Genomic DNA, 20,315 nt, shown 5'->3' on the forward strand with positions numbered 1-20,315 from the left:
GGTTTCTTCCTCGCCGTTGTCACCTCTAAATCTGAACCAGACTGAATCAGAGACATCTCCTACATATTTTGATTCTAATTGGGCAACAAATTGGACTGGAACTCATTATGTGTTATTATCATGACTTGGAGATGGGTTTGTCTGTGTTCACTTGGCTTGCTCTCTGGGAAAGACTTAAACTCAATAAATAAAAAGAGGGAAGTAAATAACAACATTTGTGTTTCTTGTATTTTACTCTAATTTCCTTTTTATGTATCTATTGTCTAAATGGACCTCAGTGATGTGTCATCATTTTCAGTAATTTCTCAACAAAAACACTAAATATTCAACATTAGAGTTTTATGTTAACTAAAGAGAGAGTGAAAGAAAAAAAAAAGATGGAAAACATTTTTGTGTGGTCACAGGAGTTATGTTTACATGCTACCAAACAGTTTTGCCTATTTTATTTTGGAGGAAATTTTCTCTAGCTGACTAAATGTAACATTACTGGTAGTAATTATAATAATCAAAACTTCAGTTGCAATCAGGAATGTTTCATACAAGACATGCAGTTTAAAGTGCTCTCATTAAAAAACCAAAACAAATAGGAAACAAATAAAATAGCGATAAAGATAAGGTGCTAGTCTAGCAGTCATTTTATAAGATACACTAATAAAAGACATTCACTAACCAAAAAAAGACATTTAAGCATAAAAGGTATTTTAATAAAAGACATTCATTAACCAAAAAAAGACATTTAAGCATAAAAGGTATTTTATAAACTGCATATTACGGAATAGATAAACTTGCTGATATTAAGTATTTAGTAGCCATGTGGACAATGCAGTCTCTTCACAATATGATTCCATCAGACCTTATATCTACACTGTTTAATCCAAGCTGGCACCTATGCACAGTCCCATTATGTTTTGCAGAAATTTTTAGTTAACTAATAAGGCAAAACATGTTTATTGTGCATTTTGTCAGGCACTTCCCTCAAAACAGCCTAATTAAGCCTGAAAACCTAAGTTTATCTAACTTGTTATCAGAGATAATAAGTTGTTATTATCACAAGAACAGTGCATACAAATAAAAAAATCCATGGCTGTTCTTGGCATCAGTAAAAGACCACAACACATTACGAAAATCGATGAAAAATAGACCGCAACACAACGGAAATGTTTCCGGAGTACACTTACAGGTGATGCACACATCTGGACATGCTTGACAGCTCTCCTAAGGATCTCCTCCCGTCAGTGGTGTTGGAAAATGACATAAAAAGTAAGTGTTTTTGATTTATTTTATACGGTGGCCCTGAGAGCTCACAGCTTCTGCAACTCAAGAAAACACATGCAAAACACTAGAAAATTGAGAAAACATCTTCATCGATTTGACAACACAAGCGCAGCATTTAGAAAACGCGCTGCAAAGACCAAAACAACTAAATTAGAAAACGCGCTGCAAATAGACCAGAACACAACATAAGTGTTTCCAGAGGACACTTAACATGAAATTATCATTATCATGAAATAAAGTGATAATTTCACGTTATAACGTAACGAAAATCATTATCTTAAAATAACATGATAATATCAAGCGGTTCCAGATTGGTGTGCATCACTTTCAAGCGTCCTCTGGAAACACTTCTGTTGTGTTCTGGTCTTTGCAGCGCGTTTTCTAAAAGCTGCGCCTGTGTTGTCAAATTGATGAAAATGTTTTCTCAATTTGCTTGTGTTTTGTGTATGTATGTTTCGTTTCGTGTCCGTTTATTTCGGTCAATACATGTAATTAAAAGAAAAGTAACAAACCAGAAAAAAATATCGATCAAAGTAAACAATAAGTAAACAGAGAAAGAAAATTGATAATAGACATTTGGACCGAAAAGGCGTAGGCTGAAGCATAGTTTATTACGCCTACCCTGTTACAACAAAGTTAATTTAAAAATGAAAAATGTACAATCAGCATAGCACGTGTAACCACTCATTACTCTAACTTATATAATCATCCTGTTTTTAAGTTCTTTTTAAAAAAAATAAGTTAATGGTATTTGTTAGAAAAATTGCATGAGGAAACCTTGAAAATTGATAATCTGTCACCAACAGAAAAAAACTCACCATTTTTCTGCGCAGTTCGTTGATGGGGAAATGAAGAGCTGGAGACGTCCGAGTTCTCAGTTTAACATAGTTTTATTACAATACGTCAAAAAATGTGCACTTTACAGAGATTCTCCGGGTTCAAAAACTCATGTCCCTGAATACAAACAGACATGTTTAAGTTCGTGAAGTCTGAACCACGACTCTCTCCCTGAACCCATTAAAATACTAACATTTGTTTACAAAACATGCTGGTCGATTTCTTCCAGGAAGTCCAGCCTTCTTGATCGCTGATTCGCCAGTCCCAATTAACACAACGGCACGTCATGCCAGCTGGGCATACGATCTTGCTGCCCCGGACAAGGCCATCCTGACCTGGCCTCTTCTCCAGAACATTCAACAAAAAACCTCCTGCCTTGTTTTGTCTTCCAAAGATAGTATGTCTACAGAGCCAAAGGTTTTTCACTGTCTCACATAGATTCTAAAAGTCTAAAAAATATGAAACAGACAATGAAATATATGTAGTCAAAGTTTCTAAACCAAAATTAACACACAAACATAATCATTGTATCAAAATCATATTGTCTGACTTATTATAAATGCATAGATATATTTCACCCAAGGTTTGACCTTTGATAGTGACCTGCATCACACACAGAGACAGAGAACAGAGACAGACACCAGGGAGTCAAACAGAGAAGCAGAAATCAAGCATAAAATAATTTACCAATATAGAAAATAATCAATTATTTTAACATATTGCATGTTTTAAGTCATTCTCCAATTTGTTCATGTGTTTTCTTGAGTTGCAGCGCTGTGAGCTCTCAGGGCCACTGTAATTTTTACATTGTGACCGCATGATTCAGATATTAGCCTATTGCTGATATTTGCTGTTAAACTAACATTAGCCTTTGGCTTGTAATTAGCCAGCTAATTCAAATCATGTGATGAAATAAATCCACGCGGTTAATTGTGAAAACATAGACTGTATAGTGTGAAACATGCTATGTTAGCTGGCTACAGTCACCAAGTACCATTCAAGGACTAAAACAAATTCCAAAAATACAATTTGACAGCATGAATAAGGTTTAAAACTGAAAGAACGGACAGCAGAAGACAATGTAACATGATATATAAACATCTTTTTCAGATCAAAATGTATTGTCCTTTCTGTGGCGTTGGATTGGATAACACGCCAAAATTCTGCTGTTTCTGTGGACAAGATGTCGGCTTTATATACGAGGCAGCTTCTACAGTATCTAGGACTGCAGGTGAAGACCATGGGTCATCTCAAATTGTGCCCAAAGCTAACATTATCTTACTGAACTGCCTATATGGGTTATAATTGTACCGCATTGTAATGTGGGATCATGTTTTTAGCTGGGAACTACTTTTAATCAGTCTCTCTCTCTTAGGGACTGATGCATGTTCCACCCCAGCAGAGTCACCAGTGCATCGGTTAATGAGACACGGAGATCCAAAAGAAAGGGGAAGGAATAAGAGGAAGACATGTTCAAAACCGAAAAAGAATTCAATAAAAACAGTCAAGGTAAATTCATTTTGATGTTTGACACTGTTAAGTTGCATTGTCTGACACAATAGTCTTATCATCTGTCCCTGATTTCTAATCTAGATTTCTGTTGGGATCATGGTTAAGACCAGGCATGGCTTTAAGCCCATAAGAGGGAAAACTCTACCAATACATGTTAAACCTCAGTGGTCAACAGACCAACTTTTGCCAGCTGCCTGTGAAAAACTAAAAGTTTTCAACCAAGACATGAATGATGAAAACTGTGCCTTGCTCTATCCTGATGGCTCGCTGATAATACATATCCCTGGGACTGAGACACCCTTTACAATTGAAAAGTACAAAGAGGCCATTGGAAAACCATATCAAAGGATCACATTGTACATCTACCTCCTTGAGGACTGGCCAGAGGGTAAGTATTGACAGACACAATACATATATATGCAAAATAAATCAGATTATTTTTGTGATTATTAGTTTGAGTTTCTTGGATTCCAGCTACAGTTTAGTTGCTTAGCATGTACTTTGGGCATATATTTTCAAATGGAGAGTGATCACAAAATCTTTTGTAAGGTGACGGAGATGAGGAGGAGGAGGTCTTTGTAAGGGTGCCACCCAATATTTCACCTCTTCCTGACACAGTGGTAGGTACATCTCAGATTGATTTGTACAGTACAGCTACAGTAAAATGTTCTGGAGATTTAAGTTATGAGAATTAAGCTTATGAATAAGTTAGTGTTTTTATGTTTACACCAGCTATGGCCAAGTCCTGAATGCAGTACACCAGAGTGTAGTCAGTGGTAAGTAAACATTTCTGCTAACACGTTATTTTGGTCCCTGTTCCAGCAATATGAATGTCAGTATGTCTCAGAAAGCATTTTATGTTCTCTACAACACAATGACAATTTCTACTAAGTTAATTTTAATTACTTGTATTTTTAGGTCAACCACAACATCCCAGCCATCTAATGGACAGGTATGTAATATTCTCTATTAAACTTCTTTTTTTTGTTTTCAGGTTATGTGTGTGATGTTCTAACTTTTATTGTAATGTGATCAATGATACAGGCCAAGAGTCTGACAAGGCCCCATCAGACAACCACCTCAGAGGATCAGCTTACTTCAAGTGACTCTTACATGTCAGTTATAAAACATAAGTTTTTATTCTGACATCTTTAGTACAGAAAGAAAGTATTTGGACAGTGAAATAGATTTTTATTGTTATGGATCTATACTGTAGAACAGTGGATTTGAAATTAAACATTAACTATCAGGTTAAATTACTGCACTACAGAGCCAAAGCAACAAAACATCTGATGATATGATATGTATCCCATTGTTTTATTCAAAAGGCAATTATTCGTGTACCTTCCTTTCCACAGAACATACACCGATATCTATGCACCTGGCATCATTGACAGCAGTTCTTCAGACTGTGAGGAAGGAGAGAAATTGCCAGAGAATCACAGGTACTATCAGCCCATAGTTGTTTATCTTAAGCCTTTCTTTTTCTAACCCCTCAGATAAGATATTTACTGTCTCAAACCAACTTAGACATTTGGAGTTGTTTTCAGTATAGTCCTATGATTTATTAAGTCTTGAAAGAACTGTCGAGCTGGTTCTCCTCTGCAGAAGAATATGGTCATGTGGACCTCTTACCTCTTAATGTATTGCTTAATAAAGATAGTCATGTCTGAATTATGCTTATCATTTTTGAGTGATTTTTGACGGATAGCTTACTCTCGATAAAAAGCCCATATACAGCTCTGAAAAAAAATTAAGAGACCACTGCAAAATGATCAGTTTTGCTGGTTTTACTATTTACAGGTATGCGTTTGAGTAAAATGAACATTTTTGTTTCATGCAATTAGAATATTGCCATTTCGAGCATTTATTGGCAGAAAATGACAAGTGGTCAAAATAACAAAAAAAGATAAGCAACAGAAGAAGCAGCAGAATAATGCAAAGAAAACATGTTCATATTCATTTTTAAACAACACAACACTAATATTTTAACTTAGGAGTTTAGAAATCATTATTGGTGGGATAATCTCAATGTTTAATCACAGCAGTGGTTTTTATAATCTTCCTCATAAAATCAGATTTGGTTCAGGTGATCATCTGATTAGTGTCTCATTAAGTAGAATTAGGAGGCTTGTGTTGGAATCGAACAAACACTGGAAACGACTGGCTGCCATAGATGTAGAGATGCTGATTTAAGAAACAATTGTCAGAGTGGTCTCTTATTTTTTTCCAGAGCTGTACTTAAAAATAAAGTTTCAGTCACAGTTTGAATAATCCACACAACAACAAAGAGGCAGACCTTTTATTGCCTTTAACTGACACTTTGCTTCTTCTACAGTGATGGACTGACAGCTGCAGATGTGGTGTCCAATTTGTCTCTGAAGCTTCACTCACGATCCTGCAGCAGATTCAACATTAACCGGGCCAATGTCTGGGATGGTGCCTTAAGAGGGTTCAAGCAATCCACATATGACCCTACCTACACCATGCTGGTGAGATTCTCAGATGATGTTGGGCAGATAGAAGAGGCTTTGGACACCGGTGGACCCACTCGAGAATTTCTTACTCTTTTGATTGACACCATGAAGACAAGACGGATATTTGAAGGCAAAGACAATGCCAAATACCTCTCATTTGATAGTAAAGGTAATTCTGCTTTTTCATGTTTTTACAATGTTGTAAATTAATTTGTCCTAACTTTGCGATATTGACATTTTCTAGCTTTGGAAGATGATGAATACTTCCACGTTGGAAGAATGATTGCAGTCTCTATGGTCCATGGCGGTCCAGGGCCTCGTTGTCTCTCCCCAAACTTCTTCCTGTATCTCGTTGGTAAAGTAAAGGCAATTGAGGCTACAATTGAGGATATCCATGATGATGAAGTGAGGAAGGCCCTCCTTGAGGTATGTTGTTGGTTTGGGATGAAAGTAATTTCAAGAAATCATAAAACTGACTCAAACGTTTCAATAAGCTGCAAATCTTATTTTAAGCCTTGCAATGACAATAAAACAGCCTGCTAAGTCAAAACTAGCCTACCAGCTTTAGTAATAGGTTATAATGAGCATTTATCAAAATGATTGTGTCAGAAAGCAGTGAGAACCAAAGTGCAAATGAGAGGCTTGACACACAAATATCTCAGGAGATTTGGAATCGAAAGCTAGCCTAGCTAGGGAAACTCAAAACTAGACTTGAATTTGGAAAAAAATGTGGAGGTTAAGGTGCCAAGCAGTAGACTTTCGTAAGCTATGATGCACATTTAAGTTGACCAAAAGGTTTTTAAAAAATGTTTCAATGCTGTATATAAACTGCACATTTTTAAAATTGAATACTAATTGCTTTGGGTCTACACCAATGTTAAATTCAAATTTAAATGTAAACAAATCACTGTTTCATTTCGTATAAATGTTTTGGTCACAGCCGCACGGAGCCGGAAGAGCCACATGTGGCTCTGGAGCCGCAGGTTGCCTGCCCCTGCCTTAGTATCTGTACAAACATACTGTACTACTGCTGTACAGATACTAAGGAACTCCTGAACCCTCAATGATGAACACAAAGTATATATATGTGTGTGTAAAGTATATAACTGAGTCAACTTGCATTATTTTTTAATCTGACATTACAGTTATATGCTGCTCTTATGTGTTGGGAAAAGGCTTGTAGATAATCCCATCTTCCTTTTTACTGACATGTTAATCTGACCAGCAGAGAGAAATCACAACAAATGCCTTACCAACTATGGTTTAAAAATTGATGAGTGGTCCCTCAGCCTCAGTCATTTATATAAATGTATTGTGCTGTTTAACTGTAGTTGTTTTGTTTTTTATTTATTCATCTATTAATATTTAAACTTGTTTTTTTTATTGCCTGCATGTTCGAAATAAATCAATCAATAATGAAAATAAATAAATGTCATTGCTTTATATATTTCACTCTAGATAAATAATACTACATCACTAACGGAACTCCAGAGACTTGCAGACAAACACTCCAGCATGCTTCAGACAGCAGGCTGTTATCGCTTCATGACATCACTAGACGACAAGAAGAGAGTCAAAGATGATTACATTCAGTGGTATTTCACCTACCGGAACCATCTTTCCATCCAGAGGTATAACATTTTCTGTCTATTTTGTGGGTCTTTAACATTTTTTTACATAGTTCTACAAATGCAAAACTTCATTGTATCACAACAAATGTGCTGGTCAGTGGAAAAACTGTATGAGGATGAGCTGAAAAAATGTGGGACTTTATCCATCATGGTTCATCTGTTCAATTATTTTCTTTTTGTTGTTTTTTTATTAGGGTTGATTTGTTTAGGCTGACCAAGTTAAATATCATGGACGCTGATGGCTGTAAATTGGAATTTTATCATGATGATTAGCTCAAGGTGGTGTCAGATTTTAAATATGTGGGAAATTTTTCTAGTCTATATATCCTCCAGTAATTGTTTGTATATCCGCAATGATTTTTCGTTTTTTTCTCTTCTTTTGAATTGTCTGACTGTCTCACAAATCTGTATGTTTTGTAGGTTCAAAGAGGGACTTGCAACTCTGGATTTTCTCAATGCCCTGGAACAGCATCCTGCACTGTTCATGCCATTCATGTGCTACAGTGAGAACTGTGTGATGTTGTGGAGAGCTTGTTTCATGTGCAGCTCAGTCCACCTGGTAGCACCATGCGTCAGGAGGAGACCAGAGCACTGAACTACTGGCAAGACTATCTGCTCTACGTTGAAGGTACAGTACTGATTATAATTATAAGAAATATTCAGAATCATCACTGCAACTATCAATGAGAAAGATATCGTTGGAAGACATCTTCATGTTTGGAACTGGGCTGAGGGAAGTCCCTTCTACGTCAATAAATCTACAGCCACAAAAAGCTTTCCAGAAGGGCGCAATTTGATTTGAATCTGAATTTGATTTTAATATTTAATTGGTCAGGTTTACGTGACCCAAAACTTTTACTGCGGTCAAGTGAGCCGTGACTCACTTCTCCGTAGTCAAACCAGCCAGCCGGCCCTATATATGTAGTGATATTGATGGTAAAGTCATTGAAACTGCTCCAAGTGAGCTGATATGAAGGAGAAATACTTAACTCTCATTCTTTTTCACTTTTTTTCAGTATAAAACTCTTACCCGCAGAGAGGAGATGAAGTATTAACTTGACCACGTGAAATAATTAAATTGCGTCGAAGTGCGGTTTTCTGTTTTTAGAATAAAGTGTTACACAGCCAGGCCCAAATACCACATAAATATGGATTTATTTGCGAAAATAATCTTGACCCCCCCCCCCCCCCCATTTATCTAAACATTATTTCCATAAATACCTTAATGTCCTGTGTGTGTGTGTTACTTACTACATACAGTGTTTACTCTGTGGTGTGTAACTCTGGACATACTTTTCTGTGTTTTCCAGACTGCTCGATGGACTCCACTTGGTCTGTCTGTGTCCCTGCTGGCATTTCATGTCCTCCTGCCCCAACCCCGGAACCACAGTGGGCATACACTGTACAACAGGATCACCATTATTGCAAGACGACCAGCGAAAAAGCTGGAAGAGATGGATGGATGGTGTATGCTGTGCGCTACACTGGCATTGCCCTGAACGTGTTTGACATCATGTGGCGACGGTGAAAGGACATGCCAGTGATGCATTCCCCATGTCTGTGCGAGATCAAGTTTTCATGACACTTATGAAGCTGAAGACCAACCGTGCCAGGAGTCATCACTGCTTGGCTGCTGGGGAGACAGTCCAGGGCAGTCACTGTCCACCCACAGCTCAAATGCTTACCAGTCAACTACAACCTTCCTAAATTTCTTCGATTTCTCATTGTGCGCTAATTGAAATTTTAGGCAAGTTGGTTAGTGCTGAAGCTACCCCCAGTTGGAAATCCCATTTTATCCCACAGATCAAGCTGTTCACATGTCCACTCACCATATTTTTCATACATAAATCTTGCTGGCCCAGCTAATGGAATTAGTTTTGTATTTTTTCCCAGTTAACAACCCATTTTCTTTTTACTTAATTTGATCACTAACCTTCTGCCCTATACATCAAATCAGGACAGACCTCACTTATTTACATGTTCCCCTCTCACATGGTGTTATCAGAGTTAAGTTCACAGTTTGAGTTTCCACAAGGCCTTGCTTCTTACATATCAAGTAGGTCGCCACCTACTTCATGTCCCACCATGACAGGAAACACCAAATTTTTCCTTCACACATTAAATCCACCACTCCTTGTGTTTTGTTCCTATCCATTTTTTTTACCATCATAGATTTTATCCAACCATCCATTTTCATATTGCAATCTGATATCACAGAACCAAGTGGAAGGAGATTTTTTGCTGCATTTTGCTGAACATGATTCGATTACCGTGGGACTCAAGTGAGAGGCTTGTTTCTAATGATACGGTTCACTTCCTGTCTTATTACATGGTTGTCTCAAACAGTCTCACCGATGTAGCGCCTCTTTTACTACCTCCGAAAGCAGTACAGAGCCGGGATCATTTGGTCCCCCCATTAGACTTCTGGGATGTTCAGACTGAAGGTGAATCGTCACAGAAGCGTATATGTCACGGCTTGAAACGCTATCTATCTAGCTGGCTGGCTGTCTATCTTATAGATTATAGATTGAAAATTGTTCGGAACAAAATACAGCTGGCACAATACCAATTCTGAATCGAGAATCTATGGCAGCTTTCAGTTTTAAATATTGAAATCAAAAGCAGTATTGGCAAAATGGAAAATTTCACAACAAGGCCTTAGTGTGGTACATTCCAGAGAAATATGGCAGGTTTATCACGTTTGGTGCCACGTAGCCATCAGACAATAAAGTTCTATCTTTAAAGAAGGGCATAAAGTCAATGATCTGTTGATCTTTATAAATCAAGATTCCTTTCCACTCCACATTATTACATTTTGTACATTATTTTTGTTTACATATTTATTAGTGGCATTATGTTTTCATCTGTTTTCATTTTTTTTTTACATTTGTTTAAGCAATAACTTGTTTTGTTTGGGACATTACCTTGGAAGAAGTATAAAAGATTGTAGCTGCTTGCACTATCAGCTTTTTACATATGAAACGTTTCTATGTGAATGTTTTTGTACTTTATATTTGCAGTAAAATATTGTGTTACAAACAAGTTGTACATCCTGTTTTTCTAAGATGAATCGACAGTGATGGCATGTTTGTTTTCATGATATTAAAAGAAAGTTATAATATAGACAGCCCAAGTTATCAAAAATTACATTTATAACATAACATTTATCATTGTGCCGCTTTAATGTGCAGCTGTGCACTAAACCTCGACCATTATCTAAAAGCTTCCTTCATCAAGCTTAAATCGTCCTGCAGTGTATTCATTTACAGGCTGAGGTAGCATCATGGAGAAATAGAAACGTCTTAAGTTCTTTATGTGCTTTCCTCACAAATGCGTCATCTTACTCCACAATAAATAAATCATGCTCTTGGTCATAGCTGGGACTGTGGCACATGCTAGAAATATATAACAAGTGTAATATAATGACGTTTAAATAATTTAAACGCTCAAAAACTGCAACTAGAGGTAAACACAAGCGTACGTGATGACGACATGACCGGAAATGACGTACGGACGTCACATTGCTGCGACCTAAATGGCAGCCTACACAACTGCCACGCTTGCCTTGTAAACGGTGCCGTTTTCTTCCATTTTATCTAATATACAGGAAAAAAACATCTTTAACAATGTCCGGGAGACATAACAACAAACTGCCAAACAATCTGCCACAACTGCAGAACCTTATTAAAAGAGACCCGCAGTCATACGTGGAGGAGGTAAGTGTTGTTAGCACTGGATGCTAAAGTTGTTTAGCTAGCAGTAGCTGCTGTTGTTTTCTGTCAGTTTAACACGAATAATTTAACGTACTGCAGTAATTAATCGCTGGTGTTTTCTGCACAGTTTCTGCAGCAGTATCGACACTACCAGTCCAATGTTCAGATCTTCAGACTGCAGCCTGACAAGCCCAACAAGGAGCTGGCTGATCTGGTCATGTTTCTGGCTCAGGTACCTACAGTACTGTGTGTGTGTGTGTGTGTGTGTGTGTGTGTTCAGGCTTGAATTTACTACTGAGACTGATGTGCAGGGGTTGTGTTCAGATCATTTACTGTAATAAAAGTACTCATACCACGTTGTAAAAATACTCCACTGCAAGTAAAACTCCTGCAAAACCTATTATTATATGTAAGTATTGCTACTGCAGTAAAAAAATTCTGTCAGTTTTGTAGTTAAAATTGTTCTTGTATTCCAGGTGGGTCATTGCTACCTGCAGCAACTGTCCACTTTTCCACAGGAACTGTCTGAGTTATTAATGAGTCACCACACAATGCTCGAGCCAGACCTCAGGATGGTGAGTCCGTCTGTCACTATCCATATTAAGTGATCATTTGCAACATGTGTTTGTTGATATTTTTTTTTTGCATATGTCTTTCAGCATTGAAATGTTTTTATGTGTTTCCTGTGTTTGTCAGACTTTCTGCAAAGCGCTGATTCTCCTGAGGAATAAAGATCTGATCGACCCCACCGGCCTCCTGGAGCTCTTCTTTGAGCTGCTGCGATGTCATGACAAACTCCTCAGAAAGGTTAGAGCATTTTACTGCGGTTGACAATCGATGGATTGGTGCTCTATTGCTTTGCACAAACAAACATGTACAACCCTGACTCCCAAAAAGGGTTTGATGCTGCGTTAAACAAATAAAAACAAAATGCATCAAAATCAGAATGAGTGCATATATTTACAGAAGAAAAATACCTAAATGGATTGTTTATGAAACAGTCGTAATTAAATACTGAATATTGGTTCTATGTAGTTATTCTTACCTGTCAACACTGACACCATGTTGCTAGAGGCCCATGCCGCATTACTGGGTCCAGTGGAGGGAAAGGATGCATAGGAGAACCAGAACCAGGACTGAGAGGCGCAGTCTGTTACACCCTGCTGCAGTAAAATAGAAGGTTTTTTAAAGGGAGTCTGGCAGCAGTGTTGGGGTTCATGTTTTTCTCCACAGCAGCCACCAATATTGACAAGAAAAGAAAATTATTTGTAGTAACTTCAAGTAGTTTCAATTTTAGCTAGAGAGGAAACCACTGGTAATAGTTTGGAGTTGTTTTCTGTATTGTTTGTTGACATGCTCTTCTGTTGTTTCTCTTGTTACCTGTCAGAAGTAAACATGTGATTTTACCCTTTCCGCAGACTCTGTACACTCACATTGTAGCAGATATCAAAAACATCAATGCCAAGCACAAAAACAACAAAGTTAACACAGTAAGTAGACACACTCACATGTGCTGCATGCTTCATGTTTGACTGTCTGTAATGTTGTGGGGTTACAGCAGATTTAAATAGTCTCCACTCACTGTCCAATGTCTGTTTTAGACTTTACAGAACTTCATGTACACAATGCTGAGAGACAGTAATCCCATCGCAGCAAAGATTTCTTTAGATGTGATGGTGGAGCTTTACAGAAGGAACATATGGTGGGTTTATTATTATGATTATTTTACAAGGAATACTGATCATTTTTCACTTTTTTAATCTGATTGTTTTTGTTTTTGTCACAGGAATGATGCAAAGACAGTTAATGTCATTACAACAGCGTGCTTCTCCAAAGTGACAAAAGTATGTTTTCTCACATTCAAAACAATGCATTGCTTATTATATTGTATTATGTTGAATATTCTACATCCTCACCTGCCTCTCGTCCTGTTTAGATCCTTGTTGGCGCTCTTAAATTCTTTCTGGGCAAAGATGAGGATGAGAAAAATGAGAGTGATTCAGATTCCGAGGCAAGAAAAAAAAAATAAAGTAGTTGGAGAAAGGATACTTTTCTCAGTCTATAAGGAAGATATAAAAATGTGCTTAAGAGCGAGTATTATCTTTCAGGCCGAGGGACCATCAGCCCGAGACCTCAAGGTGAGATTCAACACCGGCAAGAAAACCTCCAAGAACAAGAAGAAGCTGGAAAAGGCGATGAAAGTCCTCAAGGTACCACTCTTCTCACCACCACAGAGGCATCACTCATATTGTTACATTTGTGCTCAATAAATCATTGTTTTTAACTCTTTGTGCAGAAAAACAAGAAAAAGAAGAAGGTAGAAGTGTTCAATTTCTCTGCTATTCACCTGATTCATGATCCTCAAGGTGGGCTCACCTGTCCTCTCTACAACAACTACAGCAGAATGATTTATTTACAATTAAAAGAAAAGTTAACAATGAAATATCTCTGCTTGTTAAGATTTCTCAGAGAAACTCCTGAAGCAGTTAGAAGACTCTAAAGAGCGCTTTGAGGTGAAGATCATGATGATGGAGTTCATATCCAGACTGGTTGGAATCCACGAGGTGAAGTGACATGACTCTTATCATTTACAAGTTATTTAAAATGGCTGTAATCCATATTTTTTACATTAATGAAAGCTCACTTGTATATCAAAGAAATCGCTTGTTGTAATTAACTCACATGAATTATCACCCGACTCCGCACTTCCAGCCATATATATAAAATTCAGCTCATTGTTTTGTTTTTTTGGCTTTCAAAAATGTTCTAGTTCCCCGTTTAACAAACTCATAGCATCTATTTTGGCTGCAGCAAACAGACACTTTAGGCAACTAACTGATGAACCAGCCTGATATTTCCCTCAGGAGGTGGTGGGGATTAAAAACAGATAAAAGAGTAACTGTTGAAATTACAAAAATGTGAAGAAATGCAAATTAATTCTAATGTTGCTTTGTTCCTCTATTTGCTGAATGTTTAAATCGACTGTTTACTAAGAAACTAATACTCGTATCATATTTTTTATCATACTTTTCCTATACTTTTTAGATGGTTGTAGAGTAAAACATATTAATGATGATATATCAGTGTTTTGTTTACAGTTTGATGGAATTACATCTTGATGGCTGATGTTCAGAATAATCACTGCAAACATTTCTCATGAGTAGCACTCGGCAGTAACGGCATGTAACAGTGCTTTGGGTTTTGGGAATCATGCCTTGGACTCTGCACAATATTTAATATAAGTATAAATGAGGTATGAATAAGATTTTATACTGAGTATTTTACTTTCTTCTTTTCCAGCTGTTTCTCTTCAATTTCTATCCCTTCGTCCAGAGGTTTCTACAGCCACATCAAAGAGGTAAAAATAACTCCCAATGAAGTAAAGGAAGTCTTCTGACATGTTGATGAGACGTTTAAAACAAACTTTGTCTCTCTAGAGGTGACAAAGATTCTCCTGTGTGCAGCCCAGGCTTCACATCAACTCGTCCCACCAGAGGTACGTTAAGACCGAGAGAGTTTTTCTGTTAACATATGTGGATTTCATAAAGTTTGTAACACGGCTGCTACGTTCCCACTTGTGCAGATCATTGAACCTGTAATCATGACCATCGCCAACAATTTTGTGACAGACAGAAACTCCGGGGAGGTGATGACTGTGGGGTAAGGAGTGGCCTCTTCTAACTTTATAGTTTGTTTGAAAATGTATTTCAAAGTTGTTTTTTTCTCCAAAGTATTTCTTTACTGTTCTAATTATTTTACCCCCCTTTTCCCCTCAAGAATCAATGCCATCAAGGAAGTGGCAGGCCGTTGTCCGCTCGCCATCAATGAGGACTTGCTGCAGGACCTAGCCCTCTACAAGACTCACAAAGACAAGAGTGAGTGACTGCCAGTCGTTTTTTTTACCAGTGTACTTTTGTCACATCTCTCGGACGAGGTGTGCATGCATGATCCCTCACCAAACAACATGTTTGTGTCTGGATTTGTGTTCAGATGTGATGATGTCTGCCAGAGGACTGATCCAACTGTTCAGGAATCTCAATCCACACATGCTGCACAGGAAGGACCGGGTGAGAACGCTGTGACTTAACTGGAAAAAAATATTGAAAAAATGAAATAATGTCTTTAAAAGGCAAAAGGTACAGGTTTTGGGCTATTTTTCTCCCTTCTTCTTCTTTCAGAGTATTGAAAAGAAAACATCCAAAACAAACATTTAGGTGTATTTTTTTACTAAATTTGATCTGTTTGCGCCTGTAGGTTTGTCCTGAATTCACTAAAAGTTAACGTTCTATTGTAGCGTATAGTACAGCGTGTGTAGTCTAAACCTCGTCATCAGAGGCATCGTTAGAAAGCTCCCACTCTCCTGCACAATATTATTTGTTTTAAATGTTCTATATTGTTGTATAAATTATATTCAGTATTTTGTCTTGTAATAGTCATCTCAATTAAGAATATATGAAATCTTTAAAGGCCGTTTTCTCATGCTCTGAGCCATAAATCTCAACTTCAGCTCCACTTACAGACACCAAACATAGCAGTTTTATTCCTAAATATATTCTGAAGGTTTTTATTGAGGGGTTTCTCTATATATCATTCATACCCTGATTTTGTTTCCTAAACACATGATGAAAATTGACTTTTTATGTCTTTTGACAGTATTCTGATTTATGAAATGATAAAAAGAGATATCCTAATAGCCTTCGGTAAAAACATTTAAAATATATGCAAATTGGCTCCTATTTAATGGGTTCACACCTAATTTGCAAATATAAACATAACATTTCAGAAAACTTGTAATGCAAAAAAATATTGACTTAAAGAATAAATAACAAACTGCACAATTAAAAACAGTTATAATCACAAAATTAACTATTATTATTATTTTTATAATTCTGATTAAGCACTACATCAACATGTCTATTTGAATGCAAATAATGGAGAACTCTGCCATGTTTTGTCCAGGGGAGACCCACAGAAGCGTCAACAGAGGCCAAGATCAAAGACTACGGAGAGCTGGAGGCTAAAGATTACATCCCCGGAGCCGAAGTCCTGGAGGTGGAGGAGGAGAAAAAAGAGGGAGAGGAGGATGAAGGTGAGCAGCTGCTGTCAGGCGTGATCTATAAAACAGAATCCAGTTTCATATAGTGTGTGTGCAGAAAGAGATGATCATTACTAATATGCGTAATATGTTACCATTTTGTCCAACAGGCTGGGAGAGTGCCAGTATCAGTGATGATGATGAGGATGGGGAGTGGGTGGATGTTCACCACTCGTCTGATGAAGAAACGGGAGAAATGGTGAGAATGAATCTGCTCTAATTTTACCCTCTGAAACCCACAAACCACCTGCAGGTTTTTGAAAGGTTTATTTTTTAAAAATGACACTTTTTATCTTAGCCAGAAACTATAAAAGCAGAAATTATTGTTTGATTTTCACATTTTGCAAATCTAAACCTAAAATATTGATATTTTATCAAATCACTTTATTGTACATGTCTAATTTGAAATTTTGCCAAAAATAAACTCTTTGCACTAATTAGATCCTGTAAAAGACGTTAAATTCTGCACTCCTTAGCACAGCTGTGAAGACATGAATGACTCTGCTGACACCAACAGCCACGTGACAAAAATTCAGTGAAACTTGGGATTCAGAGGGTTAAAACCTTGGTTAATTCTGTACAGCATCTTTGTTTCATAAAAGGAGTTTTGTGTGTTTGGGTAAGGCGGAGAAGCTTCAGAATATGCCGGCTGAGGAAAGAAAAACCAAAGCAGCAGCAGTCAGCGGCAGCAGGCTCCTCACTCAAGACGACTTCAAGAAGATCCGTCTGGTTCAGCTGGCCAAGGAGGTCAACGCTGCACCAGGGAAGGGCCAGAAGAGGAAGAATGTGGATCTTGACGAAGAGGACGACAACAGGTTAGAAAACTATGTGAACAATAACAGAAAGCATTATTTGTAAAGATGAATTGTCTTTGGATTTTTTTGGGATTATGATAGATGATCACACTGAGGTTTTTGCATGTTTGTTTTTTATCAGAGGGGAGCTGCTGACCTTGAGGAATATTGAGAAACTCCACAAGAAACCCAAAGCAGACAAGGAAACACGTCTGGCAACAGCAATGGTAAAAACCTTACTCCAAATGTTGGACTATTATGATTGTACAGGTCCAGTCCTTTCGTCTACACTTGCATATTTGTCACGCTTAACTTTTTCAGATCTTCAAACAAAATTGAATATAAGACGAAGACAACCTGAGTTAACAGAGAATCCAGTTTTGTAGTAATGATTTTATCTGTTGAAGGAAAAAAGTTATCCATCACCGAAAAAAGAATAAGCCAAAACTCCTGCAGTGATCTAAAAGACTGATTATCAACCAGTTATCAAATTCATGAGGGCAATTACTTTGTATAATAACTTTTTTGTATTTAGTCAGAATGTATTTGTCTTCTATTTGATTTGGTTTAAATCTCTGAAATAAATAAGTGTGGAAAATCTGCAAAAATGGAAGGAATCAGGAAGAAGGCGAATTCTTTTTCACCGTAGTGTATATCGGGACAGTAACTAATGAGAAATGGGCTGCAAATAACTTCCGATATCTATTAGACTGCTGATTATTTTCTTTATGGATTGTTTGGTTAAAACATTGTCAGAAAATGATACGAAAGGAAAATCATTTTATCATTGAACACACAAGAAAATCGGAAAATCATTGTAGGAAGCAGAAACAGATAATTTATGTGTTTTTTCATGATTAAAACAGATTTTGAATGTATTTATTTTTTGTTTGTTATAAACTAAACTCCTAATGCTAACCATTTCAGCCCTAATGATGCGTTTAAATTTTCCAGGCGGGACGGACCGACAGGAAGGACTTTGTGAAGAAGCGGACCAAGCTGAACCCACACGCCAGCACCAGCAACAGGGAGAAGAGGAAGACGAAGAACTTCATGATGATGAGACACAGTCAGAACGTCAGAACCAAAGGCAAACGCTCCTTCAGAGAGAAACAGGTAAGTTACAACCTGTCGGAAAAGCTGCTGTATTTAACTATGGACATACTGATTTTTTAAATTAAATATAAAGTTGCATTTCAACTGAAAATATTTTATTTTTTCTTATCCAGCTTGCTCTACGGGATGCTCTCCTGAAACAGAAGAAGCAGTACAAGTAAAACATACAGACATAAAGTTGTATTTGCCATCGGATCACAAACAATGTCAAATAATAATGTACATCCTTTAGGTAGCCTGTAAAACATGATCAGTTTGTTAATGTGTTATTTTCAGTGGATATTGCAAAGATTTACACTGTTCTCAAATAAACAATCTTTAATAGTTATTGTGTGGACACTGGGTCTCATTGGTTTGTTTTGGTCTATTAATGCTGCATCTCTCACACTGAATTTACAAGAAGCTGATGTATCTCAGTTATTAAAAGTATAATCAAGGTTCTGAATTTTAATGTGGTCTTTTCAAGGTCTAAAAAGTGCCTGGGATTTGAATAAAGTGCTTGAAACTGCTTGAAATATAGGTTACACATGACGGCAAGAACAAACGTGAGACATTTAAAAATAAGCAGAATGATGTCATGAAGTTTTTTTGTTGTTTATAGCACAGTAACTTCTAATTTAATGTGAGGAACAGTTAAAAATATCAAAACATTGTATACTGTAACTATTGTATGAAAAAAATGCAATTACCACAGCTTTTAGGTGCTGGAAAAGCTTAAAAAGTGCTTGGAAAAGGTGTAAGAACCCTGATTGTCCCTGTGTTATTCTGGACAGCTACCCTTAAAAAAGCAAATAAACATAGTATCACTATATAAGAATACACTCCAGTTTAATTGGTTACATATTAGGCAACAGACACTGACAGATTAAATCTTTACTTTTAACTCCAGATTTTTTTTGCCAAATCTTTGTTCTGATATGATCCCATATAAAGAAAATTATTATTTACTCAACCTACAATATTTTTAAGTTTCCCAGTAACTATTTTAACACTGATTGTTGTTTCATGCAAATTGTGATATTTCAGGCACATTTGTTTTATATCTATGTCTCACCATTCTGTAGCTATATATATATATATTTTGTATAATTAATTGTAGATTGAGAATTTCATCCATGTGTATGGGTATCAAATCTGTCCATATTAATGTTCTGTTTTTAAGATTTCTGCTTTGTGTTTACAGCATAAATATGCAGACGCTGCACTGATGTATACAGTAAATAGAACTCAATCGGGATGTGAAGGTGATGTTAATGTGTAATTTCAGCAAAGATTTAAATGGCCAATATAGTTATATAACAATGCAATTGCAGTTTTACATTTCCTTACTTTGCACATTACTCTGGTTTAGTGCCTTATTTTGAACCTGTGGGTGTTATTTACTAGAGCTTATGTTCACAGACGGGAAGTTTCAATAAATCATGATGTGATAGGTAAGAGAGAAGAGACGGGTGTCTGTTCTGATCATGTACTTGTTCCTTTGTATTGGATACACAAATAAATAGTAAGCAAGTCCCATTTTACATTACTGCATGCCCTTATTTTAATCAGAATCAGAAATACTTTTTGATTCCCAACCTCTTTTGTAGAATAGATATACTATATATTTAGAAAAATATAGAGATAAATTATAAAAAAATATATAAATAAGAATATAGGTTGAAATGTGCAGTTTAAATGAATAAATACAGTCCCAATCCAAACTAATTATATAAATACATTGGACAGTGTTTTACACTTTGATGAAGCTGTCAGGCTAATCAGCTTCAGATAACGTCACACTGTGAAAATAATCGCCTAAGTCATTTTTTGTCAAAATTGATTTTTTTTTGCCTAAATCATCTCCTCATGACGCCGGCCACCTA

At 36.8% G+C, this 20,315-nt stretch overlaps 2 protein-coding genes and 1 long non-coding RNA gene across 4 annotated transcripts; all 3 read left to right on the top strand.

Annotated features, from left to right (window-relative positions):
• The first annotated feature begins 755 nt into the window (after positions 1-755).
• LOC131992560 (uncharacterized) lies at positions 756-4,228 on the top strand. 2 transcript variants are annotated; one of them, XR_009396225.1, is made up of 5 exons: positions 756-1,260; positions 3,223-3,343; positions 3,488-3,621; positions 3,706-4,012; positions 4,174-4,228. It is a non-coding gene; the product is annotated as an uncharacterized LOC131992560 (long non-coding RNA). The 2 variants fall into 2 exon arrangements; XR_009396226.1 differs by lacking the exon at positions 756-1,260 and adding an exon at positions 2,285-2,509.
• An 80-nt stretch (positions 4,229-4,308) lies between these two features.
• On the top strand, positions 4,309-10,859 carry LOC131992559 (G2/M phase-specific E3 ubiquitin-protein ligase-like). The gene is made up of 9 exons (XM_059358174.1): positions 4,309-4,400; positions 4,543-4,576; positions 4,669-4,739; positions 4,983-5,069; positions 5,963-6,270; positions 6,346-6,527; positions 7,560-7,732; positions 8,153-8,360; positions 9,043-10,859. The coding sequence occupies exons 1-8, from the start codon at positions 4,309-4,311 to the stop codon at positions 8,325-8,327; spliced, it is 1,122 nt and encodes a 373-aa protein (XP_059214157.1). The 3' UTR covers positions 8,328-8,360; positions 9,043-10,859.
• A 365-nt stretch (positions 10,860-11,224) lies between these two features.
• Positions 11,225-18,778, top strand: sdad1 (SDA1 domain containing 1). Its single transcript, XM_059358725.1, has 22 exons — positions 11,225-11,448; positions 11,573-11,677; positions 11,922-12,020; positions 12,142-12,252; positions 12,864-12,935; positions 13,047-13,147; positions 13,232-13,289; positions 13,382-13,456; positions 13,554-13,655; positions 13,742-13,811; positions 13,906-14,009; positions 14,746-14,803; positions 14,883-14,941; positions 15,029-15,105; positions 15,223-15,320; positions 15,436-15,512; positions 16,405-16,534; positions 16,651-16,739; positions 17,165-17,355; positions 17,477-17,561; positions 18,289-18,450; positions 18,564-18,778. The coding sequence occupies exons 1-22, from the start codon at positions 11,359-11,361 to the stop codon at positions 18,609-18,611; spliced, it is 2,061 nt and encodes a 686-aa protein (XP_059214708.1). The 5' UTR covers positions 11,225-11,358; the 3' UTR covers positions 18,612-18,778.
• The last annotated feature ends 1,537 nt before the right edge of the window (positions 18,779-20,315 follow it).

This window comes from Centropristis striata, chromosome 19 (assembly GCF_030273125.1).
Source record: "Centropristis striata isolate RG_2023a ecotype Rhode Island chromosome 19, C.striata_1.0, whole genome shotgun sequence".
Classification (NCBI taxonomy): domain Eukaryota; kingdom Metazoa; phylum Chordata; class Actinopteri; order Perciformes; family Serranidae; genus Centropristis; species Centropristis striata.

Bases quoted from the DNA above. Each gene is read 5' to 3' on its own strand.
- LOC131992559 (XM_059358174.1), top strand. From the start codon at position 4,309: ATGAGAATTAAGCTTATGAATAAGTTAGTGTTTTTATGTTTACACCAG. The intron at 4,401-4,542 runs GTAAGTAAACAT...TTGTATTTTTAG, and splicing joins ACACCAGAGTGTAGTCAGTG to GTCAACCACAACATCCCAGC. The intron at 6,271-6,345 runs GTAATTCTGCTT...GACATTTTCTAG, and splicing joins CCTCTCATTTGATAGTAAAG to CTTTGGAAGATGATGAATAC.
- sdad1 (XM_059358725.1), top strand. From the start codon at position 11,359: ATGTCCGGGAGACATAACAACAAACTGCCAAACAATCTGCCACAACTG. The intron at 11,449-11,572 runs GTAAGTGTTGTT...TTTTCTGCACAG, and splicing joins CGCAGTCATACGTGGAGGAG to TTTCTGCAGCAGTATCGACA. The intron at 13,148-13,231 runs GTGGGTTTATTA...TTTTTGTCACAG, and splicing joins CTTTACAGAAGGAACATATG to GAATGATGCAAAGACAGTTA.